We start from the raw sequence: 18,389 nt of genomic DNA on the forward strand, positions 1-18,389 counted from the left end.
CAGCCAGGCTAAGAACCCTGTTCTCCAGCTTTGGTTGTGGGGATGCTTTGAGAAGGACCTTTGGTTATTTGTCACCATATATTTTTTATTCTTGATGTCCGGCATAGTCATCCCCCAGGTGTGGTCAATGTAGTCAGGACCTCAGGTCCAGTTTGGTTGGGTGAAGTCTCCAAACATGGCTCCACTGATGATGTTTGCCATGGTCTAGCATCCAGCACTGGTCTCCCCCATGTGGCAGGACACCACTGCAGCACTGTGGAGGTAGGGAGCATGTAAGTTGGTTCTCTTACCTTGGAGCTATTCTCCTGATTACGTTTTGTTTTGTTCACCAGATGATGATTCAGATCTGTACTCTCCTCGATACTCCTTTTCTGAAGACAGTAAGTGATTTCAAATTCATGGTTGTGAGGGAGGAAGAGAGGGTGGTGGAGGAGGGAAGACGCCTTCCTATGTTCAGTTTTCCCTGGGAGCCATTCATTTTTAGTCTTTTGTACATGTTTTATTTCTCCAGCAAAGTCTCCCATTTCTGTGCCTCGCTCAAAAAGTGAGATGAACTACCTTGATGGTGAGAAGGTAGTTAAGAGGTCGGCCACGCTACCACTCCCAGCCCGCTCTTCCTCCCTAAAGTCAAGCCCAGAAAGGTAGGTACCCTCGTTGTTTGTTCATTGTTACCAGCCAGGGCCCTTGTCAACGTGTATTGAGACCAAGGAGCCACCTTTCTTAGAAAAATGAAAGCAGAGCTTTCTCTATCCCCTTCGTCTTATACGGATGCAATCAGCTCTGTGGCTTTAGGCTTTTATATACAGTCTCCCAGTAAAGTGGGATCTCCCTCTGCTGGATCAGGTAGCATTAGAGCCAGGAGTCAAGTAGACCTTATTTTGAGTCCATACTCTGTCACCTATTAGCAATGACTTTATTCTTTCCGAGTCTCAACTTCCTCATCTGTAAAATGGGAATAAAAATAGCATACCTCCTACCGAGGAATGTTGCAGGGATAAAATAAGATAATGTACCTAACATTTGTGGTAATGCCTGACTCATAGTATTCCTTGATTAATGTTGACTATAATGATTACTTTTTCACAAGAAAAATCTTAGCTGTGAGATTTGTCATCTATTTTCATGTATTTCAGTAGATTTGTCATGTATTTCAGTATTTTCATATACTGTGTACATACTAGCAAGGTCTATAACAGAAAATAATACTTCTAAAATGAAGCTGCACTTTTTAATCTCTACTTATTTATGTAAGACATTATTATTGAGACATAAGGCTTGAGAGTAGTTCTAACGATGGCAGTAGTCTTAATGCCTGCACTGAACAACCCCACTTGCTTGTACTGAGTTCTTATGCTCTAAAAATGCCCTGTGGTGCAGCCTTCTTAAGCCGTCTGGACTGGTGTCCCATGTACCTTTCCAGCCCCATCTTCCACCACTTTTCAACACCAAAAGACTGGCCAAACTGTTTTTTCTTAGTGCATGCACTCAGTTTCACACCTCATCTTTTACATGTTCATAGAAAATCGAGTGGCTGTTTTAAAAGCCTCATACATACTTAAGTGGCATTTACCTGAGGAGTTTCATAGTTAATTTGAAGTGAAGTCTGGGCACACTTATAAATCCTTTACAGGTGCATTCATCAAGCACCTACTGGGTGCTGGCTATGTGCAGACTGAGCCGGGTGTTAGGGAGGAATATAAACATATGTAAATCATTACCCTGCCTTCCAGAAGTTTATAGCCTTACCGTTACTGAACGTTTTGATTCAAAGATTCTGTAGAAGAATTCTAATCAAAAGGAGGTAAAATGTGGAACCGAATTTCAGATTCTCATGGAATCCAGAATTTCTGGAGACACAGAGGCTGGATAAACCCCTGAAACTATTGCCCAGAGTTAATCTTTAAACCTTAAACCAAAGATATTCCTTAAAGTCTTCTTAAAATCAAATAGTAGTTCAGCTTAATTAGTGAAGAATGTCTGCCTTGAGCATTGTGCTCTTTTAAAGAGTTATCTATGTGGGATCTTTGGTTATTTGTCAACAACAACCTGAAAGGTTAGAGAAGAAGCTTAGGGAAGAACAGTTTGGGAAAGGGGAGTGAGAATGGTTGTACAACTGGAAGAATGTAGTCAGTGTCACTGAATTGTACATGTGGAAATTGTTGAATTAGTGTATGTTTTGATGTGTACATTTTCAACAACAACAAAAAAATCTTTAGAAAAGTTTATAGTCTTTTAGGAAAAAATAATCACAATACAAAATGCAAAAATGCACATACATACAAAATTTGCATGCCATCTCCAGAGGATGCATGTATCCTCTGAAACCTGCCCGTGGAGCCCAGGTTAAGTATCTCTGCCAAAGGCTGAGATTGGTGGGTGGTGGGTTAGCATGTGGAATAGGCAAGGACATACTTACCAGAGCAGCTGACATTTATTGAGTGATTACTGTGGGCTTGCCACGGTGCTGAGTTATTTATGCACTGTCTCATTTAATCCTCACTACTGGTTGCTCTTGAGTCAATTCTGACTCATGGTAACCCTATGAGTGTCAGAGTAGAACTGTGCTCCATAGGGTTGTTAATGGCTGATTTTTCAGTTATGTCACTGAGACTTTCTTCTGAAATGCCTCTGAGTGGACTCGGACCCCCAACCTTTTAGTTGGCAGCTGAGCATATTAACTGTTTACACCACTCAGGGACTCCTAATCCTCTCTACAGCCCCCATTTTTCAGATGAGGAAACTGAGGCACCAGGGGTGAAGTACTTGCCTAGCTAGTGGTGCAGCAGAGATTTAAACCACAGCCAACTGGCTACAGGAGCTGTGTTCTCCCTCACCACACTAGGATGAGTGGGAAGTACAGGCATGTTTGGGATGATAAACTCATGAGAGCAGAGCCACGTGAAAGATTTTTTTCCAGAGCAAGCTTCACTGCTTCTTCCTCCCTTCCTTCTTTTCTGTCTGCTCTCTGCTTCCTAGTGCCTGCTTTAGAGCACAGGACACCTCAAGGCCCTTGGTGAAGTGAACACAAAGACTGAGCTGATTGCTTTGGGAAAGAAACCAGCACAACCGTATTGTTCCCCGACTCTGATTTTACACTTCAGATAGGAAAATTCCTTGATTAGATGACAGTCAACTAAAGTAAGGCCATGTTCCAAAGCTGACATCAATTTTCATGAAAACAGCTCTGATAGGATTTTCTTTCTACAGAAACGACTGGGAGCCCCCAGATAAGAAAGTGGACACGAGAAAATACCGTGCAGAGCCCAAAAGCATATACGAATATCAGCCGGGCAAGTCTTCCGTTCTGACCAACGAAAAGATGGTAATGTGCATATTAAAGTTCTTTGTCTCACGTGGCCCACATTCTTTAATCCGGATGCCTCGTGCAGTTGGATTACGTTCTTTCCTCCAGAGATAGACTTGCTTTGTTTAGAAGGCAATGAAAAAGTGAAGTATTTTTACCCTTCTCATTTTTGCAGGTGTCCATAAAATAAGTCCCGAAAGCCTGTTTCTAAAGAATCCTCTTATTGTGGCTCTTTGTGTGCATGGTTTTAGTTTTTACACTAATGCCAAGATTGATTTTGCTGCTGTCTTATTTTAAACATCTAACAGTTCATTTATCAGGCTGATCATTAACTGGACTGGAGTCAGTTGTTGGTTTTTTTTAAGTGATTCTAATTTAAATGTGCATCAGTTTTATAGACATTACTAGTGCGTCATAAGCTACATAATTGTTATGTTATGACTGGGGGGGGGGGAACCCAGGCTGTTAGGATATGCCTCTTAGGTCTTCCCTTTTGGGCATGTGCAAAGTTGAAGACTAATTTCCAATTCAGTCTGGCTTATGGCTCCCTACATAAGTTCATATCTCCAGGTAATTATGAGTGGGGGAAATGGCTCGTATGGGCACAGCAGACCACCCTGGGAAGGCAGCCTATTGTGTATCACAGGGAAGAATGTTTACAAACTCATTAGTTTCACATCTGCCAATCATGCATCCTTTTATTAACCCATCATTAGAAAATTCTGATTGGGGTTAAAAGGATTCTCTTAAGCTCCATAAACATTGCAGCCCTCCAGCCCATGACAGCGGGATAGAATTATCACGCTGGGGATTGGCTTTTATTAAAATGCTGTTGTCGCCACACCATGTACAAAAGAAGCAGGCCCCGGAATGCGGGTTCCAATTATTTTTCCACTGCCTCTTCTGCTCTACATGCTTTTAAGGAATAATTGATGTGACTTTTCCTAAAATAAAAATGTGACATCTCTAGAAGCACAAAGGAGTAAGTGATTTTAATTAGGGAAGAAGGTCAGCAGTTCACAGAAATACTTTACAGTTGTCATTCTTCAGCTTTTAGTATGCACCACAGTTATTTTAAGCACAAAGTTCAGAGGTGCAGAAAATTTTTCCTCTGACTCCAGCCGTGGTTGTAGGCTCTCTCCCTACCTGGTACGTAATAAACATGGAAGGTAACCTTCCACACAGGTGTTCCTAGAAAGTCATGCTGTTTGGTTATATTCCTGACATTTAATAATAAGCCTGGGACCCACCAAAACATATCAGGGATTCTGTAGGCCTTTGCATGTTTTTGTTTTAACAAACTGTTTATAGGTTGCCATTGCTTTGACTGCCCCTTTTCTTAATTTATTCTTTGTTCGCCTTCCTTTCTTGGTTCCTAACAATTTAACCACCATTCAGAACTAAAGAGAAAAAAAAAAAAAAAACATAGTTTTTTTTTTTTCTTGTTGATACCACAGTGGTCACAACTGTCTTTCACACCATAGTTTGTGGGATCGTCTCTATTGTCTTTACAAACCCTGAAAATAAATTTGTAATACTCTCATGCAGGTATCCTTTTGGAGGGTGGTGGTGACCATATAAATTGATTGCACAGCACCATGTAGGTGTTTCTACACAAGAGGCTGTTCTGTGCGGTGTCAAGGCCCTTGGCGGACCCAGTAATGGGGCATAAACACCGAAGGTGGGCCAAGGAGGAACATGACCTTCCGGTCATTTAATTTAGTGTCCTCCACCCAATTTAGTGCTGTTCTTCCAAAGAGAAGTTTTTCATCTGAGAGAGACATTTCAGTCAAATCTTAACCTTTTGGTAGTCTACCCTTCACAGTAGTTGAATTAGTCTTTTATTTTTCAATTTTGTTCCCTACCTTTTTGGTACATCAACAACAGTCAGAATATGAGTTGAAGTGTGTGAGGCTCACCTTTGGTATCCAGAATCAGGACTGACAGAATCTGAGTCTCCCACACGTTTTTTTTTGTTGTTGTTAACTGTGACTAAGTATGCTTACTAGCGGCAGGTATATAATCTAAGTTTTCTCTCAGATATGTACATACAACAACTTTCGGAAAAAAAAAAGTCTTTTTTACTTTGACGTACCCATGTCTGCTTAAGCCTGGTAATTTAAATCATGACCTCAGAGGCACATTTATGTGTTATTTGCAGGAAATGTTGGATGGTAGACTCTAAACACTGCCCTAGAGCTCATTTTGTCCTTGGAACACACCAAAGCACCACAGCCAATGAAACGCCTTCAGAGTCGCCCACAGAAAAGTTTAGAACCTTGATGACCTGTTCAGCTAGCTCCCCCTTTATCATGGTCTCTGAGTCTGTTTTCTTCTGACCTCAGAAATGGAGCTTAACTGCTCAGTCCCTGTTTTGTCAGAAATGGACTTTTTCTGGCTTTGTTTCTTTATACTTTCCTCCAAAGTCCCCTACGGAACTTCAGTTCAATTAAACAAGCATATATGCACTAACTTTTATGTGCCACGCCCTGGGTTAGATAGTGGGGTCCTTGCTCCCATAGTGGGAAGGACAGACATTAAAAACAGTAATTACAGATACAATATCTACTTCAGAGGTGTAAAACCAGGGGTTTTACCCAGGTTAATTTCTTCCCAATTCACAAAGGTCACTTTTGAGTTCCTTCCTTGGCTTCTCAAGTTTGACGCCCCTGCTTTAGCTCAGTGTTATCTGCAAACTTAGTGGGTCTGTCCCCTTCTCATTGATATAGTAGAAAGAGCACCGGACTAGGAGTCGGAAGATTTGAGTTCTGGCTTCAAGTTCTGACTCTGCCAATGTCTTGAGGTCACTTTACTTTTCTGAACCACTTGTAAAGTAGAAATATTACTTGGCCTGCCAACCTTACCGAAACACCGAATGAGAAGATCCAGTGTGACAACGTGGGTAAAATAACTATGAACATTACCAAGTGGGCAGATAACCAAAACCCTATTCAGATTATTTATTTGATTAAAATATTAAGCTGTTTTCCGGGTCCTTTTCCAGGGCAAAACTGTCCTTGAGGAGAACCAGGCATTTTCCTGGGGAGTCACCGGCCTTTTCAAAGGATTTTGTCAAGTTGGGAAAAGAGTAACCTGCAGCACAAGAGAACTTTGCCCAGCAATGTGGAGCTTGCCTGCCTACCAGGACAGGGTCCTGCTCTGCATCCAAAGGACATTTTCTTTTCGTTACCTAATTGGATCTATAGCTGGGTTATAAGCAGCAGAATTAAATGCAGATGTTAGTGCTGTGTGGTGTTACTTTTTCCCCTTATCTCTGAGCAGCTCAAAGGACTGAGACAGGCTGCCGTGGACCCAAACTGGTTGACATACCTCCTGACTTTATTCTCGGCACAGCAATAACGTGGGCAGTAAAGCAATCTACACACAACCTTCAGGAATAAAATGAGGTAGTTCTGTGAGTCCCAAAACCTTTGAGCAGTGTCCCAAAAGAGTTGGTACATTTAAAAACAAAACAAAAAAAAGCCTAACCTATTCCCAGAGAGTAGTGTATAAATAGTCTTTGTAAAAATAATAAACATGAAATAAGATTTCCATGAAACTCTATCATGGAAATCTTATTTCATGTTTATAATATAAGGATCTAGAATGTCCCAAAGTCTAAACTGTCCCTCCTGAATACTTGTGTCTTTGAAGGTACCTTGCCTCATTTCACTGAATAATACTAGAATTTGTTTATTGCTGTGAGGGCAAGTCTCGTCTGACAAGATTTAAGCTGTAAGTTGCTAAAGACAGTTGGAGTTGGTTTTTTCTGGACGCAAGAGGAGCAACTGTGTGTCAGTACACATTTCCCTCAGATTTCAGCTAACTTATATTCATTTAATTTCAGTCAAAGAAAGGTTCAGCCATATGTCTGTATTTTTCTCTGCTTATCACAAAAATAGAAATAATGGTAAAGATTTTTCTAAGACTTTAAAAAAAAAAAAGACTTTTAAAAGAAGGGGTTAATAAATGTCACTTAAAAAGTTCACAGTCATTTCTACAAATTGCAAGCCAAAAAACCAATTGCTGTTGAGTTAATTGCAACTCATGGTGACCCCATGTCTGTCAGAGTAGAACTATGCTCCATAGGATTCTCAATGGCTGATTTTTTGGAAGTAGATCACCAGGCTTTCTTTCCACTCGAACCTCCCACCTTTTGGTTAGCAGCCAAGTACCTTAACAGTTTGCACCACCCAGGGACTCCACAAGCTGCGAAGGGGCTATTGATTGAACTGCTAAGAAAGATGGCATCTAGGAAGAACTGCCTGTGAACAATAGCATTGAAGACATGGACACAGGACCCTTCCTCCAGGCATCCCCCCTCCTCATGTGTTGTAGCCCCAAGGGAGTAAAGTTTCTCAGATGATGTTTTCAATCTCAGAAAATTTGTACATTTCATATTTATTATTGTTGTCAGAAATCTATTTTTCTTTTTTGCTGATTATCAAAGTTTTTTTTGAATTTATATGTATGAATCTAATTATGCCATGAGCCTCAAACCCCCTTGTCTCAAGCAAACATATCTCCAACTTATTATGGGGAAATTCTGATTTGCTTTTCAGGCACTCATTTTCCAAGTAATTATTTCCAGAAACACTTGCTATTCCAAGTGAGTAAGGTATCAGAGCTTTGTAAATATTCAGTCAAATATTAAGTCCCACAAAAAAAAGAACAGACGTACCGGTCTGACAGACACTGGAGAAACCCTGAAACTAGGGCCCCCGGTAATTAGTAACTCAGTACTGAAATCACTCCTGAAGTTCACCCTTTGGCCAAAGATGAGCCATAAAACAAAACGAGGCTAAATGGACACACCAGCCATGAGGCATGGACAGGAAGGCAGGAGGGGACAGGAAAGCTGGTAATAGGGAACCTAAGGTCGAGAAGGGGAGAATGTCAACATGTTGTGGGGTTGGCAACCAGTGTCACAAAACAATATGTGTGTTCATTGTTTAATGAGAAACTAATCTGCTCTGGAAATCTTCATCTAAAGCACAATAAAAGAAAATATTCTTATATATATACGTATATTAAATCCCATGGAATCAAATTATCAGTCTGTGGGAACTACCTCTTTGAGCTATATAAATTGAGAAATCTAACTTAATTTTGTAACATAACCCAAGAAAGTTTTTCTCCCCTATTGTTATCTGTCTTGTCCAGCTGTTTCTTCACTTTATTTTTCCCGGTTCTTTAACATATATTTGTTAGAACACAGAATATTCTGTCTGTACTCATTCCCACAGATGCTTGTTTAAAATGTGTTTTTTTTTTCCCACTTGTGTCCTCTGTTTTTATTTACATCATCTTTCACTTTACTGTGTACAAGACATGGTTTCTCACCTGCTCATGTGCCATTAAAGATGCAGTATTAACAGATTGGCTTTTTTAAAGTGTCCGTATTTGCGTTTACTTTGAAAACCTTAAGACAGCCTTGCAAATAAGTACTAAAACTGTACTAGCCCATAAAAATTGTTTGCTCTACTCACCTGGCTAAGTGGTGTACTCACCAGGTTATTCGCTTGTCACTAATAGTTCTTTGTAAGGAGGAAATAAGGGCTTTGTTTTCTCCCATGGTTCAGACAATTACCGGGGAACACTGTTGTGCCTCGATTCAGGTTTGCTGGGGGAGGGGGGGCGGGGGGCAGCAGTGTAGTCTAGAGTCTAAATCTGCAGTCCAGTTGCCTTCTGCCTCAGGACTGAGAATGATTCACTCACTGCTCCCTACCTCAGTTTCCCTTTTTTTATATAACCCATCCTCTCCCAGCATTTTAGCTTCCTCCGTTTTTTGCTTGATGTCTGTAAAAATGGATGATTGCTGCTGTTAATTGCAGTCGTTATATACCCCTGGAAACCACTGCATCTCTACTGGCCTTCTCCTGTGTAATCTTTGCATAATGTTATCCTTCTCTCTCTTCCATTTTCCTATCACCAACCCCTATAGAGTCGGGATATAAGCCCAGAAGAGATAGATTTAAAGAATGAACCTTGGTATAAATTCTTTTCGGAATTGGAGTTTGGGAAACCGGTAAGTTTAATAGCTTCAGTGGTTATAGATACCTTTTTAAATGATGCTGTTAATGCATTGTTGCTGCTAAAGAATCAGAGCTGTTTGTAAGGAATTCAGGAAGTGGGTCATAACCCATCAAGCACCAAGAGTGGGACTGTCCATTCTCACTACAGCCTGTGAGGTTTCCATTGCATCACTTCCCCAGGAAAGGACTGTGAGCTCTGCAAGTATTTCTTGCCAGAATATCCCAGAGAGACACGACTAAATGGGTGCTCCTCTTAGGACCTCCCATCACTAGCAACAAATATCAAGAGCCTGTGGCTGGCAGTAGTTCAGCTGCTTTTCACTTCCTTGACTAGTCTTTATGGCATGCTGAAGACAGGCAGGGACCTGCATTACACGCAGAGAAGACCAATGCTGCCACTGCTTTCAAGTGGCATTTTTAAGTTCAGGGGACGGGTCAGAACAAGCCAGAAAGGGCCTCTCTATGCAGGTGTGACCCACAAATGCAACCCCATTATTGGTGATTTTTAGGGAATGATTTCCATGAGTTAGGATAATGTTTCCCAAAGTTTAAAATAGGGAATAGGAATTCTAGTAAATTTAGTGTTCAGCCTAGTGTTCTGCAGCTTCCTAGCGATGCCTCTGAGGTGGCTTTGGTGCAAAATGCCTTTTGGCACTTGAAGGAGGATTTTCTTAGCCCTCCACCAAAAGGAGTATCAAACCAGAAGGGAGAATAGGCTCGTTCCTCCGTCGTTGATGACTGGAAGCTGGCTTTAACACTAGTTAATGTTCTAATTACTATAACTGTAAAAAAAAAATAAATAAACATTGAATCCAGCATCTGAAATACTGTGGTTTGGGATGATAGTTTTGTTTGCAGACAGGAATTAACTTTAGACTTCAGTAAAATGCTAAATTCATAATACGTATTTTTCATTAAGACTAAGACAAAGAAATATTAAGCAGGTGCCCGAGAAGTATAATTTGAGTTGGTGATGCTGACCTTCATTTGAAAGCCCTGGCATCTTCTCAGTTAAGGGTACCTGACTTGCAAACATCCTGCTTGTAGAAACAAGTTTCTCCCAGCCAGTTCCCTCCTAGACTCCCATCTTTGCCAAATAGCAGCCAAGTTGACGTGAATGAACAGCACCCCCTAGTGACCAGAGGAGAGGAAAGCGTTTGGTGCTCATGCCATTTCTGTCTCCTGTCTCTTTTTTTTCTCTGCTGTTCACCATTAAGACATCAATTAAATCTATCTTAGGCAACCCTTTCCTTGTGCAAATATTTAGTAATATTCTAATTCTCTTTTGTTTTTAAATAAAGAAAAATCTTCGTTTAATATGTGTACTTCCAAAAGGGAGAAAAAAAATTATGATTGGTGTGTGTAACAATAATTCCAGACCTTCATTAAGGAACTCAAAAGCTACTAGTTTTGAAGTTAAATTATGAACAAAAAGTACATACCTTTGGTTTTTTTTAGGTCCCTTTCAGAATCCACAAATTCCCAACCATCTCCTCATATGCATAATAACTAAACTAGTTTCATTTGAAATACCAGCTTCTGGGAGAAGTTATGAAACAGCATTTTTCTAATTAATTATGATTGTTCTACTAAATCTATCATCCCAAATAATTTTGTTCTATTTTTGTTAACAATAGACAGTATTTCAGTCCCAGCATACATTAAATGGGCTTCTGTCAAATAACATTGTTTCTACTGGAAAATGTGGTCTGAATACCACACAACCAATTCAAAGGAATGTTAGGAACACAATCCGCTTGGATATAGCGAGTCCTTCCTATAATTTGTATCTCTGCCACACTGCTGTAACTGCCTCTTGATTGTTTAAAGACTTAGAGATTCTTTTCTCTGAAGGCAGCTGCATTCCTTACACAGACGTCAGTGTCCTTCTGAATGGGACTGCTCCTTTTATGTAGGTCTTTTTTTTTTACGGTAGCAGGTAACATTCTTGAAGATTTGCCAAAATAACTCCACGCCCATATGCTGAGAAATAGCACTGAGATGAGTGGTTCCGAGTTGACAACTGGATATGACTCCCAGTGTTTGGGAAGAAGGTGGGCTGGGGAGAAATTTTTCCTCTTTACTTGTCTTTCTGCCCCAGCCACTATGGACCACAAAAGGGTAACAGATATAAAAAGCAGTGGTATAGTATAACCATGGAAGTTGTTGTAGTAGATTTTTAGCCATTCAGACAACTACTACCAGGCCACTCCGACTCATGGCAACCCCATGTGTGTCAACAGAATTGTGCTCAATAGGGTTTTTAATGGCTGATTTTTTCAAAAGTAGATCACCAAGCCTTTCTTCTGAGGTACCTCTGGGTGGACTCGAACCAAATAGCTGCCAAGCACATTAACCATTTGCACATACAATCCAAAAGGAAAATGAGATTAAAACTCCTACTAAATCACGATCATCAATTGACTTTTTTCCTCACCATTTGGGACACCCTTCCCTTGACTGAATAGAGCCTGCCAAAACTTTGACAACTCGACATTTGTCCTTCAAGCCAAAACCAATCTGACATTTCAGCAAGATCCTGACTGTAATACCTTTTAGCTGTAACAGATTGTTATAGAATATAAAATATTTCAAGACCACAGGGACCATTTTTAGGTGTACTTAAAACCAGTTTAATTTGTAAATGCTGTCTTGTCTTTTTTTTCTTTTGCAGTACATAATTCTAGGAGTACCATATGTGACTTTAAAAGTCTCCTTCCAAGATGGACAGTCCAAGTGTATTAAGTGCTTAAAGATGAATGATAATTGTTAATACGAATTATTGTACAAAGTACAGAAGGTCCACATACAGAGATGATATTGCTGACCTGTTGTCAGTGGTAAACACACCTTGGATCCAGATCACTTTTGCAGATTTATTAAAACGAAGCTGGGTATCAGCTTTTTCTTCTAATTTCTACAGAAATTAATGTGATCTATTAGTAAGCTCAAGGCAAAATCTCACAGTGTAAACCAATTTGAATGCTTCCATTGAGTTGATTATTATGAAATATGTGTACAATTGTAGGAGGTATAAATGAGCCCTTGTTCTCATCTCCTTACAGATCACCAAATAAGAAATGCCAAGTCTAAATAGGGAGAACAGGAGGGTCCACCCAGTGGTGGGATGAACGCTTATGCCAGGTTTCAAAGTTAGAACTGACCCAAAGCTTCTGAATGTCCCACCCTCCCAACCCCTTCCTCCTCACACTTTACATCATCTCTGGGCTGATACGTGTGTTAGGAATGAAGCTCTAATTCTAACATGAGAGATTAAAAGAGAAAACAGAAATAACCTCACTGTGTACCGTTCAAGTTTAAACTGTCCTCTCTAAGAGGGGTGGAAAGTATGTCTGTATCAATAATCAAAACCAAAAACCAAACCCACTGCCGTCGAGTTGATTTTGATTCATAACGACCCTATAGGACACAGTAGAACTGCCCCATAGATCTTCCAAGGAGCGCCTGGTAGACTCGAACCACTGACCTTTTGGTTAGCAGCTGTAGCTATCAAATTCTATCTAAACTGTAAAATGAGAATTTTAAAACAACTGGTGTGAAATTGTGTATACAGTGCAGTATTTAACACCCATGTTGTAAGTAGATTTCATTGCCACGAGAGGAGAAAAACCACAGAAAGCATATTTAGTCCAGCTTACCAAAAAAAAAAAAAAAATTTTTTTTTTTTTTTACCCTATTACTAATTACAAATTACTAAATTCACACATTTTGTTACAACGATGAATTTTACAGCGGGAAAGACTGCTTCAAAAATGTAGACACTCCAGTGTCCGTCTTAGTTAGAAAAGAACAATGAGGAACTGAAACCTTTTTGTTCAAATTGATGTTAATGCTTTCCTTCTAATTTTTTTTTTTTTAAGTTTTTGCTATTTAGGTTCTAACAGTTATTTACTCTTGAGACATAGATATAGAAACAAACTTTCTAGTTAACGTCCCTGGCTCCTGAGTTCTCCACGGTCCCTCTTAGAGGAGCCTTGTGACCTTAGGCGACCTTCTTAGAACAGCCCACCCTGTTTGCTTTTGAGTTCACCCCTCTGTGTTGATATGGTTCTCCAAGTGTGCCCCTCTCTGTTTGAACAAGTCTCCGTCTTTGTCTTTATGTCTTTATGCTCATTTCTTCATTTCCTCCTCTGCTTCCCGTCAGCCTCCCAAAAAGATATGGGATTATACTCCTGGAGACTGCTCTATCCTTCCTAGAGAGGATAGAAAGGTAATTCCGCCGCCTCTGTGGTGTGTGCGTGCTCTCTAGCTTTGGTTAGTGTGTGTTGTGGTGTGGTGTTTTTGTTTGTTTTCTTTTTTTTAAATCTTTTTTTTTTTTTTGGTGATAACTTTTTAAAATTTTTTTGGCTTGGTGATAAACAGTTTAACAAAGTAGTCTCATAGAACCTATGCTAATGTCTAAAGATTTTGAAAGAAGTTATTTCTTCTGGCATATAACAATTACCACATTCGCCATATTTTGGAAAGAGAGAACGTAGGTATTTCCGTAAAGGTAGGTTTTGTGATATTTATCGTTCTTCTCTTTAGCAAGTAAAATAGATTTTAGAAGCTCCGATTACTTCAGGATTTATATTTTATATGCCTAATGTTGCTTTCTCTGTTTTCATGTCTTTAAACTAATTTCTAGTGAACTCTTGTGTTTTAGTCATGCCATCTTTGCCTTTTTAAAGTGTAACACTAAAAAGTTCATTTTTTTCAAACTTAACCTTCCATTCTTTCTCCCCTTCCTCTACACTAAAACATTTTTTCTGGTCTTTTCTTTCTTGAACCAGACTAATCTAGACAAAGATCTCAACCTCTGCCAAACAGAGTTAGAGGCAGATTTAGAAAAAATGGAGACGCTTAATAAAGCACACAGTACAAACCTGTCACAGGTATTTCCTAGCTTTTCTCATGCCATCAGTTTCTTTCAAGCTGTTTGTTTTCTTCTTTGCTATGAACAGTTTTGGATGTAGTCGAGGCGATGGATGGTTATGCTGTTTATTTTAAGTTGCATGGCTTTCTGACTCCTGTTTTAGATTTCTTCTCCCCAGTGTTAATCTTTGCTTGGATTTCTTTTGAGCTGGAGTCTTCCTTAAAGGGGATTTTTCAAATATATGAAGCATGACTGGTGACTTCAGCGACTTGTACCTCCCTCCCCACCCCCCTTACCATTCTCTTCCTTTGCTTTCAGGAGGCGGCCCTTTTAAATTCCCTTCCTTCACCTCTGCATGCCTTCTCTGAATTTTCAGAGAGCCAGTTTTGGCAGTTTCCTTGGCTTCTTTGCAGCCCTGGGAGATGCCAACCTCAGAGATCAGTTTCAAAAGCAGCAGGCATGATTTGAGTGCCTCTCATTTTTTTTATGTGCATGGCGCTGTCAGAGCAGTAGTATTTGTCATTTTAAAGATCAGAAAATTCTTACTGAAAAATTGCACTCCAGAGGCCAGGCAGCCTGGCCACAAAGAAGTGTTTGAAACTCAACCTGCATGGATGTCTTTAAAGGGAGCTATGTCAAGATGTGGTTTATTAAATGGTGTGTCAGAGAGGGAGTCCAAGGTAAAGGTTCCCAGGGGGAAAATACTAAATGTTTGGAAAACTGTCCCCCCACCCCCAGGCTCCCTGACAAAAACAAAAAAGCTTACAAGGAAGGATATCTTTATAGGAAATAAAGGATTGTGGACACTGCAGAAGAAGCCAGGAAGATCCACAGGTGGTGGCAGGAAAAGTGAAAACTGCTAATTGACCCATGTTATAGTTGAGCTGAACACACAAGGTGGTCAGGCCATCGGCCTGAGTGAGTCAGTATACAAAGTTATGTGTCAGAGACCAAAATCAGGGAAGGGACAGAGAAACCAGGGGATTGTGGCTGCAGCCAAGGAAAGCTGAGGTAAGAGGGCCGGAAGCTGAGTAGCTGCAGCCAGATCCGGGGAGTTAGAATTCAGGAATCCAGAGAGTCACCGGAGGATGAGGGAGGCAGAGGTTAGGCCCAGGAATCAAAACTGGAAGGAAGCACCTGAGGTGAGACATGCAGTGTGCATGATCGAGGTGATGGGGGAGGGGACTGGAACCAGGTGCAGCCACTATGGGATTGAACATCTGAGGTGGGAAGTAATCACAGCTAGTTCTAAAGTTAGGGCTGTGGCTACAGGTGGGCTGGGCACAGTATGGGAGCTCTGAGATTACATGTTAGCCAAAAGCGAAAATGGGAGCATTTCTTGTAGTCCAAAATTGTAAGAGGTTCTGTAACACATGTAAGGATGAAAGACACTAGGTAAGGACTAAACTGCAACCTCCCTGAGGGCACAGACTGTTCTGCACCTGGAACCCTGCCTGGGGCATAGTGGGTGGGCAAAGAAGTATCTGATGCATAAATGAGTCATCTTCAAATTAGTCCCTAAAGTGCATAAGACATGCTGTGGAGGGTTCTAAGTCAGTATAATAAATGAATTTTGCCCTCAGGAGCTTCACAGTTTAGTCAGACACTCGTAGGTAAGATACCCAACAGTACACCTCAGTGCTTGCTAAGAGCTGAAGGAAGGGGATGGGCTCTAAGTGTGAGAAGAGAGAGAAATCTTGTGGAAAATCAGGAAAGGCTTCTCAGAGAAGGTTAGCAGAGATCTCAGAGGATGTCTAGAGCTTAGACATGTGGCAAAGGAAGGGAACATTCATTTTGGGACATAGTAAAAGCATTAGAGTACAGAAGTGGACGTGTTTAGGATATATTCAAAGGATAAGTAGACAGGTTCAGCTAGATTTGAAATTTTTGGGTGGGAGTAGTGAGAGGCAGGTTTAGAAAAGAGAGATTGTAGCTATTCATGAAGCAAGGGTACAGAGATGGTTGATTCTGCCCTCAGACCAAAGAGGTAATTCAGGAAGTGTTTTGGGAAGATAGGTGGCATTGTTCTAGAGAGGCTGAATTGAAGGAAGAAGAACTTGGAGTGTGAGAGGCAGTGAGGGGGCTACCGTGGCAGCCCAGGCATGAGTGGTGGGAGCCTGTACTGGCACTGGACCAGCGTGAAGGGAGGGGAAGGGCAGACATGAGAGAAAATGCCAATGGCACATTTTAATTAATTGGTGTGAAGAACAAAGAATTGGGGGGATGGAACAGAGGTGGGAGGCAAGACAACTCCGTGATTTTTTCACTGGGCAGCTGGAAGAGTAGAGGTATCAGTACATGACGTAAGAAAGATGGGAGGAAACCAGTGCAGGAGTAAGTTAGTTTTGGTAAATTACTTTTGCGGTGTTGGTCAGGTATCATACAGGGAGCATCCAACAGACAGTTGGAAGTATAAAGCGGTCTCATGAGATGGGCAAGGGCTTGAGAAGTGGATTGGAGTCACCTTCAGAGAGGCAATGGTTGAAGCCCTTGGAGCAGATGAAGCATCCGAGGGGGAAGCATATTGAGAGAAACAGTGAGAGACCAACAACTGTCTATTGGGGTATACTGACATGGAACAGGGTAAGAAGGGCAGGGGCAGAGGAACAACAGTTCGGGGAGGTAGGGGGGAAAGTGAGTGATGGAGCAAGGGGGAAAGTATGAGAAATATCCAGTGCTCCAGAGAGGTCCAGAAAAGCAGACCCCAAGGGAAGGTGAGTAGGTTTGATACTTAAGAGGTTTCTGAAGCCTTTGGAGGTTGCTGGGTAAGTATGTGGCAAAGAATCAGGGGACTCCACAGGGGTACGGCTCTGATGGAAAAGATGGATATGATCGAAGAATGAAGGAAGAAGTTCCCAGAGAACTCAAAAAAGTCATGCAAAAGTTTTTCCAAGATGCACCAGGGACAAGCCATGGTATTGTCAGTTGCCTCTCATGCATGCAGGAGTTGGACAATGAGTAAGGAAGATCAAAGGAGAATTGATACATTTGAATTATGGTGTTGGGGAAGAATATTGAGTATACCATGGAATGCCAAAAGAACAAACAAATCTGTCTTGGAAGAAGTACAACCAGAATGCTACTTAGAAGCAAGGATGGTGAGATTTCATCTCACATATTTTGAACATGTTATCAGAAGGGACCAGTCCCTGGAGAAGGACATCATGAGGGTCAATGATAAAGAGGAAGACCCTCAGTGAGGTGGATTGACACAGTAGCTGCAACAGTGGGCTCAAACATAGCAATGGTTGTGAGGATGGTGCAGGACTGGTTAGTGTTTTGTTCTGTTGTGCGTAGGGTTACTATAAGTTGAAACCAACTTAACAGCACCTAACAACAATACAACATGGTCATCAAAGGTAGCAGAAGAACCAGGATGGGACAGGTGCCAAGGGGTGGGAGGCTCAGATAATGGGCAGGTAAGATTAGTGCAGCCAAAAGAGCTGGGAGGTTGGATGTGGAGGTAAGAAAGGGCGCCCTCTCTGAGGAATAATGGGTGAGGGGGAGAGTATTCATCTTGGAGCAAAGGTGCTCTCAGATATGAAAGGACCCAACAGGTTGAGAGAGTGTTTCATCAGGCAGAGGGCCAGGTGGTAAGCCCCTAATGAAGGTTACCTCTCCCTCCCTGTCATCTCTTTCGCAACCTCCTTTTTTTTTTCCCTCTGAGTTTCTCTCCTTTTCCCCAAATGTCTTTTCTCCTCCAGGTAGCTTTTTTCATTTATATGGTCACTATTAGACATACAAATATTTTTTAAAATTAATTTTTGCATTGATTTATTCAACTACCATGTTATTTTAAAAAACAAATACATTAAACCCTTTGTATTTTTTTCTCCAAGATAACAACAGAAACCCTTAAGTATATAATTATGTTGCTTTTTCTCTGTTAATTGTTTTCTTCTTTTTGGGAAGTGGCCCATAACTTTATAAAACCTTCCCCCACCCGTGCCAAAATGATCATTAACAGGCTTTGTGAAATTGCATTTCTCCCCATTTGCACCCTTCTAAACCTGCAGGCGTAAACAAATTATCTCAAGACAGTGTGGTATTTTAAAATTCACTTTGTACATTCTGTACCTAAAGAGTTGGATGACTCTCCCTCTGGGGGTGGCACCTGGGGCACATGAAGGAACCTGTGATGGGTTTGGCAGGAGAGCCTGAGGGTTAAGGAGAA

The 18,389-nt window shown here is 41.0% G+C and overlaps 1 protein-coding gene across 8 annotated transcripts in view; it reads left to right on the forward strand.

Annotated features, from left to right (window-relative positions):
- The window catches only part of SORBS1 (sorbin and SH3 domain containing 1), a 248,696-nt gene that overhangs the window by 180,195 nt on the left and 50,112 nt on the right, over window positions 1–18,389 (forward strand). For 5 of the 8 annotated variants that reach the window (XM_064269549.1, XM_064269550.1, XM_064269553.1 and 2 more), the window contains 4 exons: window positions 333–380; window positions 512–641; window positions 3,208–3,322; window positions 9,249–9,332. In XM_064269549.1, the coding sequence (XP_064125619.1) occupies window positions 333–380; window positions 512–641; window positions 3,208–3,322; window positions 9,249–9,332 (377 nt within the window). Of the gene's footprint in view, window positions 1–332; window positions 381–511; window positions 642–3,207; window positions 3,323–9,248; window positions 9,333–13,504; window positions 13,571–14,132; window positions 14,235–18,389 lie in introns of all 8 variants that reach the window. The other 3 variants (XM_023546906.2, XM_023546908.2, XM_064269554.1) reach the window with 2 other exon arrangements.

The sequence above is a fragment of the Loxodonta africana genome, chromosome 16 (genome assembly GCF_030014295.1).
Source record: "Loxodonta africana isolate mLoxAfr1 chromosome 16, mLoxAfr1.hap2, whole genome shotgun sequence".
In the NCBI taxonomy this organism is placed as follows: domain Eukaryota; kingdom Metazoa; phylum Chordata; class Mammalia; order Proboscidea; family Elephantidae; genus Loxodonta; species Loxodonta africana.